The 25,444-nt window shown below is 49.2% G+C and overlaps 1 protein-coding gene across 1 annotated transcript in view; it reads left to right on the top strand.

Moving 5' to 3' along the window:
• Positions 1 to 1,404: 1,404 nt before the first annotated feature.
• The window catches only part of LOC140406370 (transient receptor potential cation channel subfamily V member 5-like), a gene marked incomplete at its 5' end in the record, with an annotated part of 90,017 nt that continues 65,977 nt past the window's right edge, over positions 1,405 to 25,444 (top strand). Inside the window, 8 exons of the mRNA XM_072494457.1 lie at positions 1,405 to 1,475; positions 2,947 to 3,045; positions 5,218 to 5,384; positions 15,311 to 15,460; positions 15,553 to 15,765; positions 17,870 to 17,956; positions 21,231 to 21,307; positions 21,988 to 22,153. Of these exons, the coding sequence (XP_072350558.1) occupies positions 1,405 to 1,475; positions 2,947 to 3,045; positions 5,218 to 5,384; positions 15,311 to 15,460; positions 15,553 to 15,765; positions 17,870 to 17,956; positions 21,231 to 21,307; positions 21,988 to 22,153 (1,030 nt within the window). The remainder of the gene's footprint in view (positions 1,476 to 2,946; positions 3,046 to 5,217; positions 5,385 to 15,310; positions 15,461 to 15,552; positions 15,766 to 17,869; positions 17,957 to 21,230; positions 21,308 to 21,987; positions 22,154 to 25,444) is intronic.

The raw sequence follows: 25,444 nt of genomic DNA, 5'->3' as shown, positions 1-25,444 counted from the left end.
CCTCCGGGTGCTCCGGTTTCCTACCACAGACCAAAGATGTGCAGGTTAAGTGGATTGGCCATGCACAATTACCCTCAGTGTCTAAAAAGGTTAGGCGGGGTTACTGGGTTACGGGGCTAGGGTGGAGGCGTGGGCTTGGGTATGGTGCTCTTTCCAAGGGCCGGTGCAGACGCGATGAGTCGAATGGCCTCCTTCTGCACTGTAAATTCTATGATTCTATGATTCTTTTGCCCCATTAGTTTTCTCCATAATTTCTCATTTCCTGTCCAGTGGCCATTGACTTACCCATATTTACTGCTCCATTGCTATGGGAAAAGCCATACCTTTTAAAAATTATCTCTAACAACCTTCCCCTCTTCACCCTCGACCCATTCTCTTGCCAAAAAAACCTAGTTGTGCCTGGATTTCACCTGTTGTCCACTTCGCTGATCTTCCCCAGAAACTTATTCTAAAGGTCCATCACTGTTTTTACTTAAAATTACATTCTCTCCATCTTGTTGCTCGCATCATTGGCTGGATTGTCCAGTTCCCCAACAGCGTGCTTCTCAGTGGCGCGCTGTTCGCCGGTGCCAGAATTCTCTACGCCTGCTGCTTGTCAATGGGATTTCCCATTGAAGCTGCCCCACGACACCGGGAACCTGTAGACGGGGGTCCACTCCCGGCAGGAAAGGTGAATTGCAATATGCTGGAGAATTCCAGTCCATAAATTTCTAACTTTTGACATGTTGCCCCTTCATTTCAAAGGTCAATTTATTCAGTCTCTCTTATAACCTTGAAAGCTTTTCCACAGAAAAACATCCAACTTAGAGCATAGAACGTAGAACATTACAGCGCAGTACAGGCCCTTCGGCCCTCGATGTTGCGCCGACCTGTGAAACCACTCTAAAGCCCATCTACACTATTCCCTTATCGTCCATACGTCTATCCAATGACCATGTGAATGCCCTTAGTGTTGGTGAGTCCACTACTGTTGCAGGCAGGGCATTCCACGCCCTTACTACTCTCTGAGTAAAGGACCTACCTCTGACATCTGTCCTATATCTATCTCCCCTCAATTTAAAGCTAGATATCACCATTCGAGGAAAAAGGCTCTCACTGTCCTCCCTATCCAATCCTCTGATGTACTTGTATGCCTCAATTAAGTCACCTCTTAACCTTCTTCTCTCTAACGAAAACAGCCTCAAGTCCCTCAGCCTTCCCTCATAAGATCTTTCCTCCATACCAGGCAACATTCTGGTAAATCTCCTCTGCACCCTTTCCAATGCTTCCTTAACCTTTGCTCCTAACTAAAATTCCTGATACCTTAATTATATCTGTTGCTTCTCATGTTTGCCTTTTCTCCAAATGCTGGAAGCCTTGCCTGCAGTATTCTTTCATAAGATATTAAGATGTATTAATCGATAGGTGGGATAAAGAAAATATCCCTCAGAGCATTAGTGATGCTTTAGGGAAAGGTATGGATGCCTGGAGCTCAGGTAACAGTTGGAGGTGTACAATCTCAGAAGGAATGGGAAGCAGTGGGAATCTAAATAGAGAAACCACTTGATGGGTTTCATGCAACTCTCGGTTGTTAAGTAATGGGTTAAGAGACATTGCAATTAGTTGTCTCATTTATGTTAAGTATCCATTAATTGACACTGATATGTAAAGGGGCTTCAGGTGGCCTCTGTCAGGTGGTGTGTTGTTAAGAGTTTTGTGCAGAGGCTGTGGAAGTGAAATAAATGGTGTTTGGTGAAAAGGAACAAGAACTTTAGACTCTTCATTTCACAGCAACTAAAACGTCAGTAAGGTATGAGAACAATCAGTCATGGCAGGAAATGTGATATAGCAAAAGGCATTCCGGGGAATAGGGGTCAGTGGGTGTGTGTAATATGGGAGTAATGGTAGACAGAAGCTGCAAGTATCAATCGTTCGACATGAAAATCACTCAAAAGTTTCATGAATCACTTACATAAAGTTCTTAAGTCTGATCTCTGGGATGTTCTGCTTGTAACTCTAGAAGATATGTGTGAAAAGTCTTCTCTTCCTGTAAGGAACACAACTGGGTAATAGTCAAGGATCACAGAAAGCTACTCGACAAAACTGAAGATTACGCCTTTGACTTGTAACTCTCCCAACCTATTTTTGACATGCAGTTGGGTTCAAATATTTTTAATGATGTGAATGGAAATTTTCTCACTTTTCAGGTGGGTGGCACAGTGGTTAGCACTGCTGTCTCACAATGCTAGGGAACGAGGTTCAATTCCAATCTTGAGTGACTGTCTGTGTGGAGTTTTTATGTTCTCCCTGTGTCGGTGTGTGTTTCCTCCGGGTGCTCCGGTTTCCTCCCAAAGTCCAAATATATGCAGGTTCGGTGGACTGGCCATGCTAAATTTCCCCTTGACGGATGGGGAGTTGGCCTGGAGAATGGCCTCCTTCTGCACTGTCGGGATTATATAACTCTTGATGATTCAGCAATTTTCATTTATTGTGAGACCAGCTCATCTATGTTAAATTTCTCTATATTGTTCACAGGCAATTTGAGGAGGCAGTGGCGTAGTGGTATTGTCACTGGACTACTAATCCAGAGACCAAGGGTAATGCTTGGGGACCGGGGTTCGAACCCCACCTGGGCAGATAGTGAAATTTCAATTAAATAAAACTTGAATTAAATAAAAATCTGAAATTAAAAGTCTAATGATGACCACAAAACCATTGTCGATTGTCATAAAAACCCATCTGGTTAACTTATGAGCTTTAGGGAAGGAAATTTGCCATCCTTACCTGGTCTGGCCGACATGTGACTTCTAACCTACAGCAATGTGTTTGACTCTTAAGTGCCCTCAGGGGTGGGAAATAAATGCTGTCCCAACCAGAAACACACACATCCCAAAAAACACAAAGTGTTTTGTGGTCGATTTATTTCTCTGCAGTTCGTTCTTTTCAGTTGTTGTCACTTTGTTTCAGGAGAGCACGTGCTGTCTTTTGCTGCTTGTGTTGGGAATAAAGAGATCGTCCAGTTCCTGATCGAAAATGGTGCAGACATTAAGGCTCAGGATTACCTTGGTAAGGGTCAGAAATGAAGTGCTATTGATTTAGAATCATATTAGCTTTGAAACTTTAATTCTATTTCTCTCTCCATAGATGCTGCCAGACCTGCTGAGTTTTAACCACTTGGAGTTGTCAATCAAACTTTGAACTGAGAGACACCCCACTGTGATAATGGAAGGTTTTAACATCAGTCATACAGTGCTTATTCTGTATGATAACCATCAGGCTTTTGTCAACAGTGTGAAATAGCAAGTTCTGATCTTTTAAAATACTGCACAGCCCCCCCACCCCATATTTAAAGCGTAGATGTTTTAAATAACTTGACAGCTCCTTTTGACAGCTCTTTTAGACTGGTCCTTTTGACAGATCCTTTTGACAGTTCTTTTTGACAGCTCTGTTGCCAGGTCCCTTGGGAGTTCCAATGAGCTCTCCAGTTTCATTGAGTCCATGCATTTTTTATACACATTTATATCTATAGTTAACAATCCCAAAAGGAATCTTACCACTCCAAAATGGCAGCTTACCTCTCCCAAAGGGCAACTGACCTCCCCAAGGACCACATCTAAAAGGATATCGTACCTCTCCAATAGGGTACCCTAACTCCACAAAGTTTTGACCAGCTCCTACGAGGTCTAATCTGCACACATCTTGTTTCCCACTCCGAGCTGGTGAAAATCAGACCTGGCAAGAGGAAGCAGCTGTTTTATATAAAGAGCTGCCTCCATGGTTGGGTAATTTGGAATCCACCCCCATCATCCCTTGTAAAAATGCTAGGTGTTGTATTCAGGGACCGGACTTCCACATTGGGCCTCTGGAGCCATTTTTTAAAGACTGGTAGGCTCTCTGTCATTGTGAAAATTCAGGCCTTTGACTCTGTGATTCACAAAACTCCATCAATCTCAGTTTTAAAATTGTCCAATGACCACAGGCTGTAACTCAGATTTTCAAATTTCAACGACTTCTGCTTGAAGAAGTGCTTCCTGCCATCACCCTCCTTAATTTGAAGGTGTTTCCTCGTTTAGGGCCCTTTCCCAGAGGAAATAGTTTACGTCCATCTATGCTATCAGGGGTGGGATTCTCCCGGCCTCTCAGCCATGTGATCCCTGCCAGTGGGAGGCGGCGCACTGGTTTGTTGGCAGCGGGATTCTCTGCCTCTACCGGTCAGTGGCAATTCCCATTGACGTCACTGACATCGCCAGGAAACCCGCAGGTAGGGGTGCACTGCCAGCCAGACCAGAGAATTCCACCGCCGGTGAATGTCCGGGGAATTCCAGATCTTTTAGTCATCCTCAACACCTCAATTAGATTACCCCTTAATCTTCCTAATGCAAGGGAATACAAGCCTTGTCAATGTATCCTGTCCTCATAATTTAACCAATTTTGCCGCGATATGATTCTGTTGAATCTGGGGCCGGACACACTCGGAGGTTTCACTTTCTGAAGTGCAGTGCCCAGAAATTAATCCAGGTGATGAATTTATGGGTCTCGTCGGAGATCACAAATTACTCTAAGTCAGGATGATTTTGTGAATGGAGCGACTTACACAGAATAATATCCCACTCTGGTGTAACCTGAGAGGAGTGAAGGTCTGATCTGTTGTAGTAGATTGGGAGGTGCAGCACCTTCACTTCTAGAAACCCAAAGCTAATTTTTTTAATTGAACCCAGCACCCAGATTCATAATGTACTGAGTTATTAGGTGTCAACTGTGGCTATGTTGGTATCATTCTTGTCTCTGAGTTAGATGCTCATGGGTGTAAATCCCATTCCAAAGACTTGAGCACAATATCTAGGCTGACACTAGCCGAGCATTCCAGAGGAAGTGCTGCATTTCTAGAGGTGTGGTCTTTTGGATGAGACATTAATGGATGAGGCCCGTTTTGCTTGCTCAGGTGGACGTAAAAGATCCTGTGACATTAGTTGGGAAAAGAGCAGGCAAGTTCTCCTGTTTGTTCCTGGTCAATAATAATCCTGTTTGGACACTGTTGAAAACAGATGATCTGGCCATTGTCACTTTACTATTAGAGGGATCTTGCCATGCACAGGTTGGCAGCTGTGCTTCCTACATGACAGCTGTGACCACATTTCCCAGGTATTTCCATAAAGCTCTGAGGTGAAATGAAAACGTGAAAAGCAGGATATAAATGCCAGTCTTTGTCATTTCTTTTCTCCGATTGGTCTATTTCAGGTAACACCGTTCTACATCACCTAGCACTCCAGGCGCAGCGTTACACAGCACACATGTACGATTTCATCCTGTCCCTCGATCCAGAGAATGGGAATCCAGTGGAAATGATTACAAATAAAGATGGGCTGACTCCCTTCAAACTTGCTGCCTTGGAAGGAAATGTCCAGGTGAGGGAGTAGCCGAACTTTATCATCCTTACATTTTTCATGAAAGGGATAATCTAAGTCACAGAAAGAAGTATGGAATGGGCATGAGAGTGAGTTCTCTGTACCGTTTAATATTATACAGAACCTAAACCCTCAAAAAACAGAGCTCCAACTCAATAATGTGTGGTTATCCAAACACCGATTAACACTCAGTTACTCTGGCAGAATACAGCAGAAGCTGCAAATCCAAAATAAAAACAGAAAATGTTGAAAATACTCAGCAGGTCAGGCAGCGTCTGTGGTGCGCTAAACAGGGTTAATGTTTCAGGTCAATGGCCTTTGCTCGGAGCTGGAAATAGTTAAAAACTTAATGGGCACGATTCTCCCAAAAGACAACAAAATCCCCCAGCGAGCACGTTTAGCCACTTGTTTCCCAGCAGTCGCAGTGCCAAGAAACAGATGATTATTCAACGCGGCTCGCCTTAAGAAGAGGCCTGAACGGGTAACGATCCCCGAACTCCAAGGACCCCGAAACAATCCCCGACTAATCCCCCAGCTCGAGCGCAATATGGGAGGGTCCCCAGATGCGACAGAGCCCCCAACACCCACGCCGGACAACCCCAGCCTGATCGAGCGTGCACAAAGTGCCTGCTTGGCACCTTGGCAGTGCCAACCTGGCACACTGGCAGTGCCCATGCCAGCTCGCAGTGCCACCTGGGCACCTTGGGTGTGCGAGGCTGGCACCCAGGTGGCACTGTCAGAGTGCACCAGCAGTGCCAGGGCACCACCCTGCCTGAAGGACATGTAGCTGGGGGCCTCCGGTCCCCTGGGAGATCCCCACGAGTGCCGTTTCCGTTTGTTGGGACCAGTACTGAACCGCGCTCACCTGAGGTCTCCGAGACGAATGTTAAGTAATGGGCTAAGAGACATTGCAATTAGTTGTCTCATTTATGTTAAGTATCCATTAATTGACACTGATATGTAAAGGGGCTTCAGGTGGCCTCTGTCAGGTGATGTATAGTTAGAGTTTTCTGAAAAGGCTGTTGGAATGAAATAAATGTGTGTTTGTGAAAAAGGAACAGAACTTTAGACTCTTCATATCACAGCAACTAAAACGTCTAATAATTGGTAGCAGAGGATGGTTGCTGTGTAAATGTGAAGGGTTGAAAGATAGAACTTTTCCAGATCAAACCAAGGAGTGAGTGAGAAAATTAAAAAAAAAAGGGATATATGGCTGAACCCAGGATAAAGATGGCTGGATATGACTATCCTCCCTTATTTTCTGAAACGGAATCGTACGACCAATGGAGAAGTGCAGTAGTTATGTGGACTAAGGTAACTGCTTTGGGAAAGAGAAAACAAGGTATGGCATTGGCTCTTTCTCTACCATATGGCAGTAAAATCCAAAACAAAGTGCTTTCTGAGCTGGAATTGGAAGAGTTAGACTCAGAAGAAGGTCTGGAGACTATATTACATTATATGGATAAGATTTATAAGAAAGATGACTTGTTAAGTGCGTATGAAGCATGGGCGGATTTTGATAAGTTCTGGAAAATGGAGGATATCTCCATGGAAGACTATATAATAGAATTCACGCACCTAGATCCCGTTTTTAAAAAGCAGCAGTAATTCGTGCCCATGTGACATCACTCCTGTTGGGTGGGAAGAGCCAGTTCGGTCTGAAGATTCGACTTCAACCTCGCTAAGAACCTTTTAATGCATTCTTATTGATGCAAATCAGGTTTTCGTTCTTCTTGTGCATGAACCTGAACATGTCATCAGGGAGGGCCCGGGAACATCGGTGTTAGAACTGAGATAAGCAGCCATGCATAAACAATAGGTTAGAGCACAAAGAGGTTTATTATTACTTACAGTCCAATCATCACTGCTCCCCGGGCGCCCTCCTTCTTATACTCGAGGGACTAAACCTGTTCCTATCCCGTGATCTTTACTGGGGTTAGAACACCCTGGGATTGGAAATTTTGCCGGCGCAAATCCCGTTTTTGGCCTCTTGCGATATTTTGCGGCCATGATGGGATTTGTGCCCATGGCTAACGGGCCCATTAAATCCCGCCTGTGGCTTTTCAGTACGCGGGGGAGTGCTGCACTGACAGATATGCTTTCAGAGGAGACATTAAACCTAGGCATTATTTGTCCTCTTAAGTGTACATAAAAGATCCAAAGGCATCTTTCAAAGGAAGGCTGAGGGAATAGCAATGTTCATCCATCAACCAAGATCAACAAAATAGCTTTTCTGATCATTTATCACAGTGCTGTGTAGCCATCTCAGATGGCCACCTGCAAAGGACCATGGGAATTATGGCCAACCCAGGACTCAGACAGACTCAGAGCTTGTGTTTGTATTTACAACCCAGATAGCTAGACGCGTTCGAAACCCCCGCTCGTTTGCTTTCTAATGGCCCATTTCCCCAGAACAAAAGGACTGTACTCAGGTAACCGATACAGACACAGACTCATCGGCGCCACTCCCTTTGTCCAGGGAGCCCAAACCGCAAGGTCAATGACCGCTAAGGACACGCCCAGCCATCAAGGCGCCCGCCCCTTTATTGGCCAAAATCGAAGGCAGTGAAGAAAAATTTATGGTAGGAAACAGAGATTAAAAGTAGAGCAAGAGAGATCAGAAGCAATGGCCACAAAAGCAATGGAACGTTTAAAGAACCCACAGGAACCCAAGGTCGCAGCGGCCAACAGAGCAGAGCAGTGCCCCATATGGGAAGTATTTAAAGGGGAAACGATGGCCCCTTTGGTCCGATTTTTGTTCAAATGAAGAGTCAGGTCCAGGACAAACTTTGTGGGACAACCTAACCGAGGTGCATAAGAAAAATGCAGCGAAAGTGTAAAAGCCGATGGCAATAGTGTCCTGTTTGGCACAGTTGCGAGGCACAGAGGAGGTTGTGAGAACGCTCCGCAGGCAGCTAGTTGAGAAAGAAGAGAAAAATGAGGGAAACAATAGTGAAAGTGAAAAGATTGGCCGGAGAGGCTGGGGTCAGAAGGAATCAGCTGACTTACGGGAGTGTCATCTGTACAGGTCTGAGCCCCCAGCGGGGGAGGAGGGGATGCGACGATTTCTCGATCAGCTGAGGTTCCTGAGGGTGGAGGAGGAGGAGGTGGCTGGTTTTGGGGCGCTGATTGGGCTGGAGGAGCTGGTTAAAGGATTGGGGAGCATGCAGGCGGGGAAGGCCCCGGGGCCGGATGGGTTCCCGGTTGAATTCTACAGGAAATACGTGGACCTGCTGGGCCTGTAGCTAGTGAGGACTTTTAATGAGGCGAGGGAGGGGGGGAACCTTGCCCCCGACAATGTCCAGGGCGCTAATTTCTTTGATCTTGAAGCGGGACAAGGATCCATTGCAATGTGGGTCGTTTGGACCGATCTCGCTCCTCCATGTTGACGCTAAGTTGCTGGCGAAGGTGCTGGCTACGAGAATTGAGGACTGGTCCCGGGGGTGATTCATGAGGACCAGACGGGATTTGTGAAGGGTAGGCAGCTAAATACAAATGTACGGAGGCTCCTCAATGTGATTATGATGCCCTCGGTGGAGGGGGAAGCGGAGGTAGTGGCAGCTATGGACGCGGAGAAGGCCTTTGATCGGGTGGAGTGGGAGTATCTTTGGGAAGTGTTGTGGAGGTTTGGGTTCGGGGAGGGGCTCATCACTTGGGTCAGGCTGCTATATAGAGCCCCAGTGGCGAGTGTGGCTATGAACCGGCGGAGGTCGGAATACTTTCGGCTGTACCGGAGGACGAGGCAGGGGTGCCCCTTATCCCCCTTGTTGTTTGCACTGGCAATTGAGCCGCTGGCCATGGCACCGAGGGAGTCCAGGAAATGGAGGGGACTGGTTCGGGGGGGAGAGGAACACCGGGTGTCGTTGTACGCCGACGACCTGTTGTTGTATGTGGAGGATCCAATGGAGGGAATGGCGGAGGTCATGTGGATCCTTAGGGAGTTTGCGGACTTTTCGGGATATAAACTCAAAGTAGGGAAGAGTGAGCTCTTTGTGGTGCATTCAGGGGACCAGGGAAGGAGGATAGACGAGCTACCGCTGAAGAGGGCGGAAAGGAGCTTTTGGTACCTGGGGATCCAAGTAGCTAGGAGTTGGGGGGCCCTGATCAAGCTCAATTTGACATGGTTGGTGGAGCAGATGGAGGACGATTTTAAAAGATGGGATATGTTGCCACTCTCACTAGCGGGTAGGGTGCAGTCGGTCAAAATATCGTTCCTCCCGAGGTTTCTCGTTGTGTTCCAGTGCCTTCCCATTATGATCCCCAAGGCCTTTTTCAAACGGGTAAGCAGGAGCATCATGGGATATGTGTGGGCGAATAAGACCCCGAGGGTGAAGAGAGTGTTTCTGGAGCGTAGCAGGGACAGGGGGGTGCTGGCGCTGCCGAATTTGTGTGGCTATTATTGGGAAGCCAATGTGGCGATGAACCGCAAGTGGGTAATGGAGGGAGAGGGTGCGGCGTGGAAGAGGCTAGAGATGGCGTCCTGTGTGGGCACGAGCCTGAGGGCACTGGTGACGGCACCGTTACCGCTCTCGCCGACAAGGTACACCACGGGTCCGGTGGTGGCGGCGACGGTGAAGATCTGGGGGCAGTGGAGACAACACAGGGGCGAGGTGGGAGCCTCGGTTTGGTCCCTGATTCGGGAGAATCATCGGTTCGTCACGGGAAGGATGGATGGGGGGTTTCGGAGCTGGCATCGGGCCGGGGTTTAGAAGAATGGGGGACCTGTTCATCGATGGGACGTTTGCGAGCCTAGGGGCGCGGGAGGAGAAGTTTGGGCTACCCCCGGGAAACGCTTTCAGGTACATGCAAGTGAGGGCGTTTGTGAGGCGGCAGGTGAGGGAATTCCCGCTACTTCCGGCACGCAGGATTCAGGGCAGGGTGATTTCGGGTGTATGGGTTGGAGAAGGCAAGGTTTCAGCGATTTACCAGGAGCTGAAGGAAGAGGAGGAGGCATCGGTGGTGGAGTTAAAGGGCAAGTGGGAGGAGGAGCTTGGGGAGAAGATAGATGAGGGTCTGTGGTCTGATGCCCTGAGTAGGGTTAATTCTTCCTCCTCTTGCGCCAGGCTCAGCCTAATACAGTTCAAAGCTACTCACAGAGCGCATATGACAGGGGCGAGGTTGAGTAGGTTCTTTGGGGTGGAGGACAGATGTGGGAGGTGCTTGGGGAGCCCGGCAAATCACGTCCATATGTTTTGATCGTGCCCGGCGCTGGATGGGTTTTGGAGGGGTTTTGCGAGGACTATGTCCAAGGTGGTGAACGCCCGGGTCAAGCCGAGCTGGGGATTGGCACTATTTGGGTTAGCGGACGAGCCGGGAGTGCAGGAGGCGAAAGAGGCCGGTATTCTGGCCTTTGCATCCCTGGTAGCCCGGCAGAGGATTTTGCTACTATGGAAAGATGCGAAACCCCCTAGTGTGGAAGCTTGGATCAAAGACATGGCAGGGTTCATCATGCTGGAAAGGATAAAGTTTGCCTTGCGAGGGTCTGTGCAAGGGTTCCTCAGGCGGTGGCAACCGTTCCTAGACTATCTCGCGGAGCGTTAGGAGGAGGTCAGCAGCAGCAGCAGCAGCCCAAGGGCAAGGGGGGGGGGGTTCCTTTGGGGTGGCGTTTGGGTGAAGGTGTTTTTTTCCCTATTTGTAGTTTTAAATGTTATATGGGGGGTTATTGTATATGGGGGAAATCCAATGTATAATTTCTGATTGTTGTGTTCTTGTTTCTTTCTTTTTGTTGGGGGGGCGGTTTTGTTGAAAATCTATTGAAAAATTTGAATAAATATATATTTATTTTAAAAAGTGAAAGCAAAAAGATAATTGAGCAACTCTGGGATCAGTTGGCAGCTAAAGATAAAGAGATGGCTGATGCCAAACGGGCACACCAATCTTGTATAGTTCACCTTAGCAGCTTTCAGACCCAGTACGATAAAGCCTACCAAGATACACAGCCCGCAGTCTTGGTACGAGAAGAGACAGAACAGCAGGTAGCACAGTTAACGGGTAAATGCACGGATTTAAAGGCAGCTTTACGAGCGCTCCATAGCTCCACTACAGAACAAAGACAGAGCACAGTAGACCACGTGAAATGTAGACAACAAATAGAGAAGTTGCAGTCACTGCTTTCAGTGCAAAATGGATTTAGAGATAAGCAGTCACTGCTTTCAGTGCAAAACGGATTTAGAGATACCTTTGGACAAAATTTAGTTGAGGAAGGTGCCCCCAATTGGCAACAACTAAATGAAATCGCCCAGAGATATGTGGAGCACACAGAAAATCACAATAGAGCCCCCCTAGCCCCGAAAAGGAAAGCACTCACACCACCGACTGCACAGGTAGCACACACCCCCATGAATCCGGTCACCACACAGCGCAAGTCATCGGATCGGGAGGAGCCCGATTGCATTTACACCAGCCCCGAACACCACCACACAACATGACACCCCTAGTCCGGACACCACACCACACATAGAGATAGACACTGAAACCCCCACTTGGTGCGAAAACATTGCAAATGGTACCCCCTTTCATACACAGTAGAGGCCCTTCTGGTAATTGCAATAATCTGCAGTGTCATCCAGACACTTAGACTCTGCAAATGGTGAAAAAGAGCCTCCCACTCCCCGACATATACACTCCCAGCCCCCTTCTTTGGAATTTACCCAGCTCAGCAAACACTGTAATCGCTGATAAAAATAAAGACCGTATACCTCTGTAACTTTGATAGATTAAAGAGAAATGTGATGCTGCTGTTTTGAAATCTTGTATTGTACATAAGTTCTTTTTGATATTTGCCAGCAGCATGAGAGTAGCTTAGATAGTATTAGTTAGATATTCAATTGTGCGATTAAGTTAAATGTGTAATAGTGAAATGTTTATAGTGACCCGTTAGAAATTATGAATGTATGATGTGTTAATAAAAATGTTAGGTAAATGCTCCAAAAACATAAGACAGAGTAGTGTAGAACCTGTCCTTGACCAAGGGTAACCGGCACACCAGGGATGGATAAGGGATCAACAGTGTGATCCACAACGCTTCACGTTCAGGATCAAGAGGATGGGATGTAGCCATCTCAGATGGCCACCTGCAAAGGACCATGGGAATTAAGGCCAACCCAGGACTCAGACAGACTCAGAGCTTGTGTATGTATCTGCAACCCAGATAGCTAGACGCAATCGAAACCCCCGCTCGTTTGCATTCTAATGGCCCATTTCCCCAGAACAAAAGTACTGTACTCAGGGAACTGATACAGACACAGACTCATCGGCACCACTTCCTTTGCTCAGGGAGCCCAAACTGCAAGGTCAGTGACCACTAAGGATATGTCCAGCCATCAAGGCGCCCGCCCCTTTATTGTCCAAAATCAAAGGCAGTGATCGAAGCCTGTCGAATTATTCGGTCCAAGTTAAGGACTGCCCCAAAGAGGAAATCCCAGAGGGATAAGAAGAGACACAGCCATGTGCTCGGTCTCTCTTGGATCCGGCCTATGCCAACCCAAGTGCAGCATAACGACCAGACAGACAAGTTCAAGACCAACGATCGCTACCAGGCGGATGAGCCCAGCAGAAACAGAGCCACTTCTTCCACCCAGCCACGCAAGATCCAGACAAAGGCCTTGTCCAGCTGCATAGAGCCAGTTGCCCTGAGGTTAAGTATAGGTTATTGTAGTTGTTAGGAGTAGTTTAACTTGTAGTGTTTTGTGTTGCATGTCAAAGGAATCCTTGTGTTTAAATAAACCATCTTTGAACTTGAATTGACTAACTGGTTGTGTGGTCCTTTGATCGATATCTGGTAAAGCCTCGTGGTGGTAACATTTGATACCTGGCGAATCTAAAGAGCATCATTATTAATTGGCAACATTACTCCGGTGCCGATTGGCAACAGCTATTTGTGGGGCCTCGCTGTGTACATATTGGCTGCTGTGTTTCCCATGTTACTACACTAGCTGCAGTTCAGAAGTATTTAGTTGGCTGTGAAGTTCTGTGGGACATCCAGTGATAATAAAAAGTGTTATAGAGTGTTCCTGCTTTAAAATAATTCATCCACAGTCTACACCATCATATATTCTAACATATTCTTTTAAATTAATCTCCAAAACTGAACTGTCAGTCGATGAATTTGTAATCTCCAAATTATTTGCCCATCTTCACATCTCCATCCCTAATCCCTGGCTTCTTGTCCTTCAATACCATAATCCCAGCCAAGCTCATGTCAAAGCTCCAAAACCTAGGACTTGGCTCCCCACTCTGCAACTGGATCCTTGACTTTCTAACCCACAGACCACAATCAGTAAGAATAAACAACAACACGGGGCAGCACGGTAGCATAGTGGATAGCACAATTGCTTCACAGCTCCAGGGTCCCAGGTTCGATTCCCGGCTTGGGTCACTGTCTGTGCGGAGTCTGCACGTCCTCCCCGTGTGTGCGTGGGTTTCCTCCGGGTGCTCCGGTTTCCTCCAACAGTCCAAAGATGTGCAGGTTAGGTGGATTGGCCATGTTAAATTGTCCTTAGTGTCCAAAATTGCCCTTAGTGTTGGGTGGGGTTACTGGGTTATGGGGATAGGGTGGAGGTGTGGGCTTGGGTGTCGTGCTCTTTCCAAGAGCCGGTGCAGACTCGATGGGCTGAATGGCCTCCTTCCGCACTGTAAATTCTATGAAAACACCTCCTCCACAATAGTACTCAATATCGGGGCCCTGCAAGACTGCGTACTTAGCCCCCTACTATACTCCCTGTACACACACGACTGCATGGCAAAATTTGGTTCCAACTCCATCTACAAGTTTGCTGATACAAGGGGCGGATCTCGAATAATGACGAGTCAGAATACAGGAGGGAGATTGAGAATTTGGTGGAGTGGTGCAGCGACAACAATCTATCCCTCAATGCCAGCAAAACTAAAGAGCTGGTCATTGACTTCAGGAAGCAAAGTACTGTGCACACCCCTGTCAGCATCAACGGGGCCGAGGTGGAGATGGTTAGCAGTTTCAAATTCCTAGGGGTACACATCTCCAAAAATCTGTCCTGGTCCACCCACGTCGATGCTGCCACCAAGAAAGCACAACAGCGCCTATACTTCCTCAGGAAACTAAGGAAATTCGGCATGTCCACATTGACTCTTACCAACTTTTACAGATGCACCATAGAAAGCATCCTATCTGGCTGCATCACAGCCTGGTATGGCAACTGCTCGGCCCAGGACCACAAGAAACTTCAGCGAGTCGTGAACACAGCCCAGTCCATCACACAAACCTGCCTCCCATCCATTGACTCCATTTACACCTCCCGCTGCCTGGGGAAAGCGGGCAGCATAATCAAAGACCCCTCCCACCCGGCTTACTCACTCTTCCAACTTCGGGCAGGTGACACAGAAGTCTGAGAACACGCACGAACAGACTCAAAAACAACTTCTTCCCCACTGTACTAGACTCCTAAACGACCCTCTTATGGACTGACCTCATTAACACTACACCCTGTATGCTTCACCCATTGCTGGTGTTATCTAATTAAATTGCGTACCTTGTGTTGCCCTATTATGTATTTTCTTTTATTTCCTTTTCTTTTCATGTACTTAATGATCTGTTGAGCTGCTCGCAGAAAAATACTTTTCACTGTACCTCGGAACATGTGACAATAAACAAAATCCAAATCCTCTGTAAACATGGGGCGGGATTCACCGATCACCCCGCACATTGTTTCTCGGAGGTGCACCAATCAATGTGGCAATTCTTTCTTCCCGCCGCTTGTCAATGGGATTTCCCATTGAAGCCATCCCATCCCCTGGAGACCCGCGGCCGGGGGTGCTCTGCTGAGGGGAAAAGAGAGATCCAGCGGCTGGAAATGTTCCTTCACTGATTCATACTTTGGGACCCACTGAGCACATGGCCTCATTCTCAAGCAGGCAGTAACTAACATGTCGGATTTGTATTGTATTTTCAGCTCTTCCAACATTTAATGAGAAAGCGGAAATACCACATTCAATGGTTTTTCAAATCTATTTCTGCTACCTTCTACGACCTCTCTGGTATCGATTCCTGGGATGATGACCACTCTGTCCTTGATCTGGTTGTGTGCAGTAACGAAGTTGAGGTGAGCCAAGATGTTCCAGACAAAAGCATCCTCTGAAGGTGGCTGAGTAAAGTTTAAACGCTGAGTGTTTCTGTGCTGTTCTGTCTTTGCAGGCCCTGAAAATCCTCGACCTCCCGGCGATCAAAACACTGATCCATTTCAAGTGGAACAAATATGGAAAGTATTATTTCCGCGCACTCGCTCTTTTCTACTTCATCTACATTATCATATTCACCACCTGTTGCATCTTTCGACCTCTTATACCACGGCGGGACAATATCACAGACCCGCGAGACACACAGATTCTGGAAGAGGCACCATTAAATGTTAGTACCATAGCCATGTGCCAGTGGTGGCATGGCAGCACAGTGGTTAGCACTGGGGATCCGGGTTCAAGTCCAACCTTGGGTAACTGTCTGTGTGGAGTTTACACATCCTCCCCGTGTGTGCGTGGGTTTCCTCCGGGTGCTCCGCTTTCCTCCCACAGTCCAAAGATGTGCAGGTTAGGTGGATTGGCCATGCTTAAAAATGTTTTTTCCCCTTCGGTCGAAATAGGTTTGTTGAGGTTACGGGGATAGGTGGGGGTGTGGACCTAGGTGGTGTGCCCCTCCAGAGGGTAGGTGAAGACTCAATGGGCTGAATGGCCTCTTTATGCACTGGAGAGATTCTATGACTTCTGTGGTAGAGTTGTACCAGCTACTGTTTGGATCAAGGTGGGGAGGAATTTCTGGGTTTCCACTGCCAGCAGGATACCTCCCTCAAGGGACCACGTATCAGAATTCAGGGTGTGTTAGTTACATACAACAATACATGCACCTACCCACTGGGACCACCAAACCTGAACGTTACCTGTTGAATTAGGGGCGGCATGGTGGCACAGTGGTTAGCACTGCTGCCTCACAGCTCAAGGCACCTGGGTTCAATTCCGGCCTTGGGTGACTGTCTGCCTGGAGTTTACACGTTCTCCCTGTGTCTGCTTGGTTTTCCTCCGGGTGCTCTGGTTTCCTCCAACAGCCCAAAGATGTGCAGGTTAGGTGGATTGGCCATGCTTCGTGTCCAAAAAGGTTAGGTGGGGTTACTGGGTTACGGGGATAGGGTGGAGGTGTGGGCTTAAGTAGGGTGCTCTTTCCAAGGGCTGGTGCAGACTCAGTGGGTCGAATGGCCACCATCTGCACTGTAAATTCTATGATTCCATGAGTCCATGAATATTATAATTCCCAAGTGCCATCTTTTCTCAAGTAGAAATCGAACTAAATAAACAGTAAAGTGCAGTTTGGGTTACCTTCCCGCTGATACAATTCAAACTTTTGAGGTGTTACCACCAGCTGATGCAGAACCAGGGGCAAAATTCTCCCGAAACGGCGCGATGTCCGCCGACTGGCGCCCAAAACGGCGCCAATCAGACGGGCATTGCGCCGCCCCAAAGGTGCGGAATGCTCCGCATCTTTGGGGGCCGAGCCCCAACATTGAGGGGCTAGGCCGATGCCGGAGGAATTTCCGCCCCGCCAGTTGGCGGAAACTGCCTTTGTTGCTCCGCCAGCTGGCGCGGGAATGACATCCCCGGGCGGCGCATGCGCGGGAGCGTCAGCGTCCGCTGACAGTGGAGACCGTGGTGGAGGCGGAAGGGAAAGAGTGCCCCCACGGCACAGGCCCGCCCGCAGATCGGTGGGCCCCGATCGCGGGCCAGGCCACCGTGGGGGCCCCCCCCCCGGGGCTAGATCGCCCCCCCAGGACCCCGGAGCCCGCCCACGCCGCCTTGTCCCGCCGTTCAAAAGGTGGTTTAATCCACGCCGGCGGGACTTCGGCCCATCCGGGCCGGAGAATCCAGCGGGGGGGGCCCGCCAACTGGCGCGGCCCGATTCCCGCCCCCACCGAATATCCGGTGCCGGAGACTTCGGCAACTGGCGGGGGCGGGACTCACGCCAGCCCCCGGCGATTCTCCGACCCGGCGGGGGGTCGGAGAATGCCGCCCGAGTATCCTGTTTACATCGAGTGTATTCAGGCAGTGAGACAGAGGAGAAAAGAGAAACAGAAAGATTTGAACGATGTTATCATCCAGACTCTTAACATAGTCATGTGCAATTGCTCTTTGTGTTATGTTTAAAAAGTTGTTTGGATGTTTGACACAGAGATTGTGGCTGTGGCATAGTGACTTCAAGGGAACATTTGTGAAGTTTTATTATTTTTTAAACCCGCTTATGGTATCACTGACAGAACTAAAAAGCACAGAACTCTTCACCCTCTGGTTGTATACAAGGACTAAAGTATCTGCCACATCTTTGGTTTGCACAGGGCCTAACCGCCTCCCAGTGAAGAAGTACAATGCAAGTCGCTTTCTGTATTAGAATCATTCCACCTACACTAACCTCTTGTTGATCCTTTGTCACAATGCAATGGATGTAACTCTCACTCTCTGCCTCTTGATCCCAGCTGTGCTACGTATCAAACAAAGATTACATCCGTTTGGTGGGGGAGATCATTTCTGTCTTTGGAGCCATTGCCATCCTCCTGGTTGAAGTAAGGAAAGTATTTTTATTTGCTCGGTTGGGTGTGTGCGGGGAATGGAAACTGTCACCACACTTAAAAAATATCCCAGTGAAAATCTTCAGTGAAATCGATACGAGCCAAGCTTCTATTTCTCTGATATGGAGTGGAGCTTCTCTCTACGGGGATGCATCAACTTGTGTCACCCCTGGAGAGTTCCAAGTGCGAGAGAGCTTTGCTTTAACTGGATAAAATTAACCATTGACAGGCACTGGCAAACTTCTTACTGTCTGTGTGGAGTTTACACGTTCTCCCTGTGTCTGTGTGGGTTTTCTCCGGGCGCTCCGGTTTCCTCTCACAGTCCAAAGATGTGCAGGTCAGGTGAACTGGCCATGCTAAATTGCCCTTAGTGTTCAAAGAGGTGCAGGTTAGGTGAATTGGCCTTGCTAAATTGCCCCTTAGTGTTCAAAGAGGTGCAGGTTAGGTGAATTGGCCTTGCTAAATTGCCCCTTAGTGTTCAAAGAGGTGCAGGTTAGGTGAATTGGCCATGCTAAATTGCCCCTTAGTGTTCAAAGAGGTGCAGGTTAGGTGAATTGGCCTTGCTAAATTGCCCCTTAGTGTTCAAAGAGGTGCAGGTTAGGTGAATTGGCCTTGCTAAATTGCCCCTTAGTGTACAAAGAGGTGCAGGTTAGGTGAATTGGCCTTGCTAAATTGCCCCTTAGTGTACAAAGAGGTGCAGGTTAGGTGAAATTATGGAGTTAAGGGAGTAGGACGGGTGAGTGGACTACGTAGGGTGCTCTCTCAGAGGGTCAGTGCCAACTTTTTGGGCCAAATAGCCTCCCTCTGCACTGTCGGAGCTCTATGGTTCTATGGCAGACTGGCTGGGATCCACTCCCCGCCCCCCACCCCTCGGTGTATTTTGTGGTGGCGGAAGTGGCCCGGCATTGGCTGCCGGTGAGATCTTCCAGTCCTGCCGCTGTCGATGGGCTTTCCTGTTATTCTCATCCTCCGTCGCTGCGGAACCGACAGAGGGGGGTTACCCTCAGTGGGACAGGAAGATCCCGCCACACTGGGAGAAGCTGGAAAATGCCGACAACTGGCTCCAGCTTCTTCCTTTGTCTGACAGACTTTTGCTGAACTAACATTCCCACCCAATTAAATGCCCTCTGCCACCAAACTCACCATGGGAGAGGGCACAAGATCCTATCCAATAGGCTTGTCAGCAAAAGTGAAGCCCATGGAATAAACGACAACATGATACCAAGTTGGCTGAGTGACAGGAAACAGAGAGTAGCAGTGGTTTACTGATGTACTGGAGGAAGGTATAGAGTGGTGTACCCAGGGGCTGATACTGGAACTACTGCTTTTCTTGACCTTTTTAATGACTTAGACGCGGCAGAATTAAAATAAATGGTGATGGCACAAAACCCGGAAGTATTGTCAACGGCGAGGAGGGTAGTGATGGACCTCGAAAGGATATCGAAGGGTGGAATGGCCAATCATGTGGCAGGTGAAACTTACCACAGTGAAGTGCAAAGTGATACATTTTGGCGGGAAGAATGGGGAGAGATTATGGCCGGAATTCTCCAGCTGTTCGCCGCGACAGAATTCTCTGGTCCTGACGGCAGTGCACCCCAATGGCTTAGGGTGGCTTCAATGGGAATTCCCATTGACAGCAGCGGGAGCAGAGAATCCCCCACCAGCAAATGGCCCACCATCTCCTGTTGCCAAGAACCATGTGGCTGGGAGGCCGGAGAACCCGGATAATCTGGAGAAGCCAGAAAATAAAGGATACAATACAAAAAGCGAATGCAGCAACAGGGAGACCAGGGGATATATGTGTACAAATTGTTGAAGGTGAAAGGGCAGATTGAAAAAGTGGTTAAAAAAGCTTATTGGATCCTGGACTTTATAGATAGAGACATAAAATAAATCAAGTTATGATAAACCTAAAGGCATCAGTTTGACTTGAGTATTGTATCCAATTCTGCGCTATTGGAATGATGTGAAAACCCTAGGAAGAGTGCAGAAAAGATTTACTCAATTGGTTCCAGGGATGACAGGTTACAGGGACTTCAGTTACATGGATGGACCATAGGAGCTTATTTGTTGGAAATTGAGAGGAAATTTGATGGAGGATTTTAAAATTATAGACAGAGTAGATAGAGAGAACCGGCTCCCATTCAGGGAAAGGTTGAGAAGCAGTGGATGTGGATTTAAATAGATTGCAAATGTATGAAAGGTGACATGGGGAAAAATGTTTTCAAGCAGCAAGTGTTTTAGACCTGGAATTCAGTGCCTGGGATTGCCGAGGGGGCACGTTCGATCGGGGATTTTGAAAGGGAATTGGTTAGGTACCTGAAGGAAAGATATTTGTAAGGCTACAGGGAGAGGACCAGGAAATGATACTCCAGGTTGCTCTGGCAGGGGCATAGACTCAATGGGCCAAATGGCCTCCTTCTGTGTTGTAACCATTCTATGATTCACAGTCTCAGGGCATTTCAACGTGCTTTATAACCAATGCAGTACTTTTATTTTTGAAGTGCGATAATGAAGGAAACACGGTAACCAATTTGTGCAAAGTCAACAGCCATAAACAGCGATGTGATAATGGGCAGAACAACCTTTTTTAATGATATTGGTTGAGGGATAAATATTGGTCAGGTTATTGGGGTAGCCATATGATTCATTATGTTCCCCTTAGGGTGCTGGGCCTAAGTTTGAAGTCTCATTTGAAAGATGGCACTTCCAGTCGTGCTGCAGTCCCTCAGTACTGCACTGGAGTATTGACCTGCATCATGCAGTCAAATCTCTGGAGTAAGAGTTTGGATTGAGACAGTGAGCCACTGAGCTATGACTGAGGCATGCCATCTACTATTTCTAGTGTTCCATCATTGAAAATCTGCCCTACATTTTAAGAAATATCACAGTGGCAGCTGTGTGTACCATCTACAAGATGCAGTGCAGCAACTCATCAAGGTTCCTTTAACAGCGCCATCCAAACCTGCAACTTCTACTACCTAGCAGGAGAAGGCAGAAGACACATGGGAATACCACCACCTGGAGGTTCCCCTCCAAGTCACTCATCATTCTGAATTGGAAATATGTTTGCTGTTCCTTCACTGTTGCTGGGTCGAAATCCTGGAACTCCCTCCCTAACAGCACTGTGGGTGTACCTACACCACATGGACTATAGCGGTTCAAGAAGACAGCTCACCACCACCTTCTCAAAGGCAATTAGAGATGGACAATAAATGTTGGCCTAGCCAGCGAAGCTGTGTTGCTTATTTTATCTTTTTCTCCTTAGAGTGCTGACATCTTACGATATGGAACAGCCGGATATTTTGGGAAAACTGTCCTGGGAGGACCATTCCATGGTATACTGTAAGCAGAATAACAATATGTCTGCCATAAAAAAAATCCAGTTCAACCTGATATTAATGTGGAAAATTGCAGATATTTATACCTTCAGTTTACCCGCTTCCTCAATATGGCCTGAATTCACTGGCCATTCGCTGGCGGCGGGATTCTCTGGTCCCCGCAACCCCCACCTGCGGGTTTCCCAGTGGTGTGGGGTGGCTTCAATAGGAATTCCCATTAACAGCGGCTGGAGCAGAATCTCACCGTCAGTGAACAGTGTACCGCCTCCCGCTGCCGAGAAACATGCGGTTGGGAGGCCGGGGAATGCCGTCCTTTATGTCCTTCCTGAAGTGCGATTCCCATAACTGAATGGAATAATGTCGGATGGGGTCTAACCAGACCATTATATAACTGGAGCATAACCTCCACTCCTTTGTAATCCAAACATCACGGGGTAAAAGCCAACATTCCATTCTCCTTATTCATTATATATTGGAGCTGTCCGCTAGTTTTTACTGATTTGTCTACAGGGACCCTTAAATCTATCTGCTTCTCCACAAATGCCAGCTTCTTACGCTTTAGAAAATACACAGGTCTGTCTTTCTTGGTTCCGAAGTGGACAACTTCATACTTTTCCACTTCTCCATCTGCCATAGTTTTGTTCCCTCACTTTAATCTTTGTGATCCCGCTTTTCCCTTGACAGAATCTGCTATGCATTCCTGGTGCTACTGATTGCCATTCTAAGGCTGACAAGTGCAGGTGCCGAGGGATTCTTCATGGCTCTCGCCATCGTCCTGGCCTGGTGCAATTCCATATACTTTGCTCGGGCATTCCGGATACTTGGGCCATTTGCCATCCTCCTCCAGAAGGTAAACAAACCGAATCTCCGCTTGGGACAAACAGTCCATAGTTCTAGACCGAAATGTTCTTTTAATATTGAGCAGGGAACGCATTGAAACAGGAAGGAACAGGGTGCTCCAAAGCGTCACTGCAAGTGAGGTTTCTGTGCAAAGGCAAAGAAAGCGAACTAATTTACACTATGTTTGGCAAAGAGGGAGTGGTGCGTGAGGGGAAGAGATTCCCTCTAGTATACTGGCCGATCTTACTGAGAATGTGAATCAAGGGATTTCATAGCCCAATGTCAGTACCAGACAGCAGGCATAGGGGGTGGGATTCTTCGGTGGCCGACGGCAAAATCAGGAAAGGCGATTAGGCAGAAAATCGGACTTGACGCCGAAACGTGGCCGCCGCTGGCGCCAGGTTAACACCAAATTGCAATTCTCCGGTGCCTCGATAGCGGTGTCAATGAGATGTACTCTGCACGTACAGTAAACACCGTTTTCAACTCATTAGCTGGCCTGACCAGGTATTCTCTGGGGTCTCTGCGATGATCTGCTCCTCCGGGGGAATTCCCGACGGCGAGGTTCACTTGTGCTGTTAAAAATCGAGAAACAGGCGCCGTGGCTGATGAGGGAGAGAGAGGAGGTAGGACATGCAGAGGCATGATCGTGGGTTGCCAGTCCCGACACTGGCTGGGCGGGCTGGGGGTGTGCAGGTGACCAGGGGACGGGCTGTGGGGCCAGGGTAACCCCCCACGAGACCAGAGTGTCCATGCATGGACCCCCATTACCATGGCCTGCAAGGCAAACATCTTGCTGCGCATCCCAATGACTACCCATCTTGGCCCGTGGTCCTGCAGAGTGACACCTGCCAAATGGGTGCACCCACCCCTCCACTCCCTGCACCCCAGCCGCCTCCCTCCACCCCATCACCCCTGCACCCACCCTCCAACATTCCAACTGCCCCCCCCCCCCCCCACCAACTGGCCGCCACCTGCCAGAAGTGCATCACACGGCCCATCCAAGTGCCCACAGTAACCCCTACAGGAGGGTGCTAGACGGGGGCTGTGGAACGTACCACTGGAAAGGGCAGTGCCAGCCAATGGTACATCAGGCAGCAGGGATGGGCACCAGAGGTCCCTGTGGTGCCGGTCACTGACAGGACCCTTGGTGGTGAGCAGCAGCTCATGCAAGGTACAAGACAGGACGTTTAATTGCATCACGGTTGGAGGGGAGTGGGGGAGTGTGCGGGGAGGGAGGTGTGGGGGGAGGGGTGGTGGTGGTGGAGAGGGGATGTGGGGTTGATGGTGGTGTAGTGGTGATATGGCGTGATAGTGGGGTGGTGTGGTGTGAGGGTGGGGGTGGAGGTGGTGGTGGGGGGGTTGGGGAGGGTGACACACATGCCATGGGAACCGCAACCTAGAGAGGTCTCACTTACTTGCCCAATGCCGATCTCCGCCTCAGCTACTGCCCTTTCTTCGGGCCCTCCGACCACGCCCAATGTCCTCTGTTCTGCTGCAGTGAGGGGCTGCTGGTCCAACAGTCCTCCTCGAGTCTTCTCCCACTCTCGGCAGTTGTGAGCGGCCTTCTGCCGGGGTGGGGGGGGGTGCATGGCGGCCGGTATGAGAGCCGGCATGTGGCGCAGGGTGGGGGTTCGGCTACCGTCTGGGTGGGGGGGGAGAGATTATGGGTGTGTGGGACGGGGGTTGGTGCTAGGAGCACAGTTTGCCGAGGCACCCTGGCTGCCTGAGGAGGTTGTGTAGTTTCTTTTGGCACTGCTGGTCAGTCCTGACTGTGTTGCCAATGGCGCTGATGACCTCTGCCACCTGCGCCCAGGCCTGGCCACCTCCTTCCCACCTCAGGGTACAGGGTCGCCTGCCTCTGCTCCATGGCATCCAGCAGTGTCCCCAGTTCTGCGTCGGTAAAACCTGGTGCCGCTCGTTTTGCTGCCATCTTGTTAGCTGGGACGATGTGTGTGGGGAGTGAAGTGTGTAGATGCAGCTGCAGCTTGTCAGCCTCCTGAGTGCCAATCCCGAACCGGGCGAATCCGGCACCGTTTCTCATTGGAATCGATCGTGTTAGCGTGGCGCCGGTGCAAGCCCGTTAATGGTCCTTGAATTGGTTCAGGTGCGGCGCCAAGTTTGCTGTCGGAGAAGTCCATTAAACCTGCCCCAGCATCAACACTTAAACCATAATCACAATTAAGCCCTATTTCCATAGAATTAACGGGAGCCCCAATGGCCATATCCAATGGCCTTCCGTGTTTTATCGGCCTCCCCAGAAAGTGTTCACGCTTGCGCCGATTATTCCTCATTTTGAAAAACATGAACTTGGCGGAAGAGCTTCCGCGGGGAGCTGAGTAGGTGAGTAGCCAACTTTGCTCACAGACAAAGATCCCGACGGGGGACCTCGACTGGGTGGGCTGCCAAGGGAAGGGGGGAGGGGGAGAAGCACTGTGGGGGTGGGGGGGGGGGGGGGGGGGGGACAACAGCGCGCGGCACCAGCATGCCAACCCCTGGAATGTGTGTACCCGTTCCGGGGCCAACCCTGGACCCTGCCCATCTGCCCCACCGAACACCCATAACCCCCACCGAACACCCATAACCCCCACCGAACACCCATAATCCCTACTGACTGCTGAGGCCTCTCGCCATGAGCCTGAAGGCTATTGCTAATAGGGAATTGGCAATCGTGAGTGGATTCACATGGGGTTACGGGCCATGTAGCATGTGGGAGTCATTGCCTAGCATCCTAATCATACCTTGATGTATGGACACTGTGCCTGAACACTGCGGGAGGCAACACCACACCCGCAGCAGCCAACATCCGAACACCCAGGGGATGGGACACAGCACTGGGGACATGGCTATGGCTGGAGGTTGGGTGAGTGCAACAGAGAGGGGGTGATGCCTGGAGAGTTGGGCCAAGAGTTCGGAGGTCGGCCCACATGGCAGAATAAAGTGACAGAGGCATCACACTGGTTGTTCTCAAGGGTTTTTAATGAGCCACAGTTGTCATACAATTCCTGATGGTGCCGCACCACTCTGCCCACCACCCCCTCAAGCCCCCATCACCCCTACCTACCCACCCTCTCCCCCTCCCTCCGGTGCCCTCAGTGATAACGTGCTTCACCTTCCCAGCTCTACCACTACATCTAGGTGTCTCCCCAGGAAGGACACCTGAGGTGGAGGCAGCCAGCTGCTTACCACGTCTGGTGGCCTTTGATGCCCTGGCTGGCGTCCTCTGGGGGTTCTGGGATCGGGGGCCCCGGCGCACTTGTTGATGGCACATGCACAGCCGTGCCTGCCGCCTTGTCCCATG

Source organism: Scyliorhinus torazame, unplaced genomic scaffold, assembly GCF_047496885.1.
Source record: "Scyliorhinus torazame isolate Kashiwa2021f unplaced genomic scaffold, sScyTor2.1 scaffold_510, whole genome shotgun sequence".
NCBI classification, from domain to species: Eukaryota; Metazoa; Chordata; class Chondrichthyes; order Carcharhiniformes; family Scyliorhinidae; genus Scyliorhinus; species Scyliorhinus torazame.
This window is presented reverse-complemented; position numbering and strand designations above follow the sequence as displayed.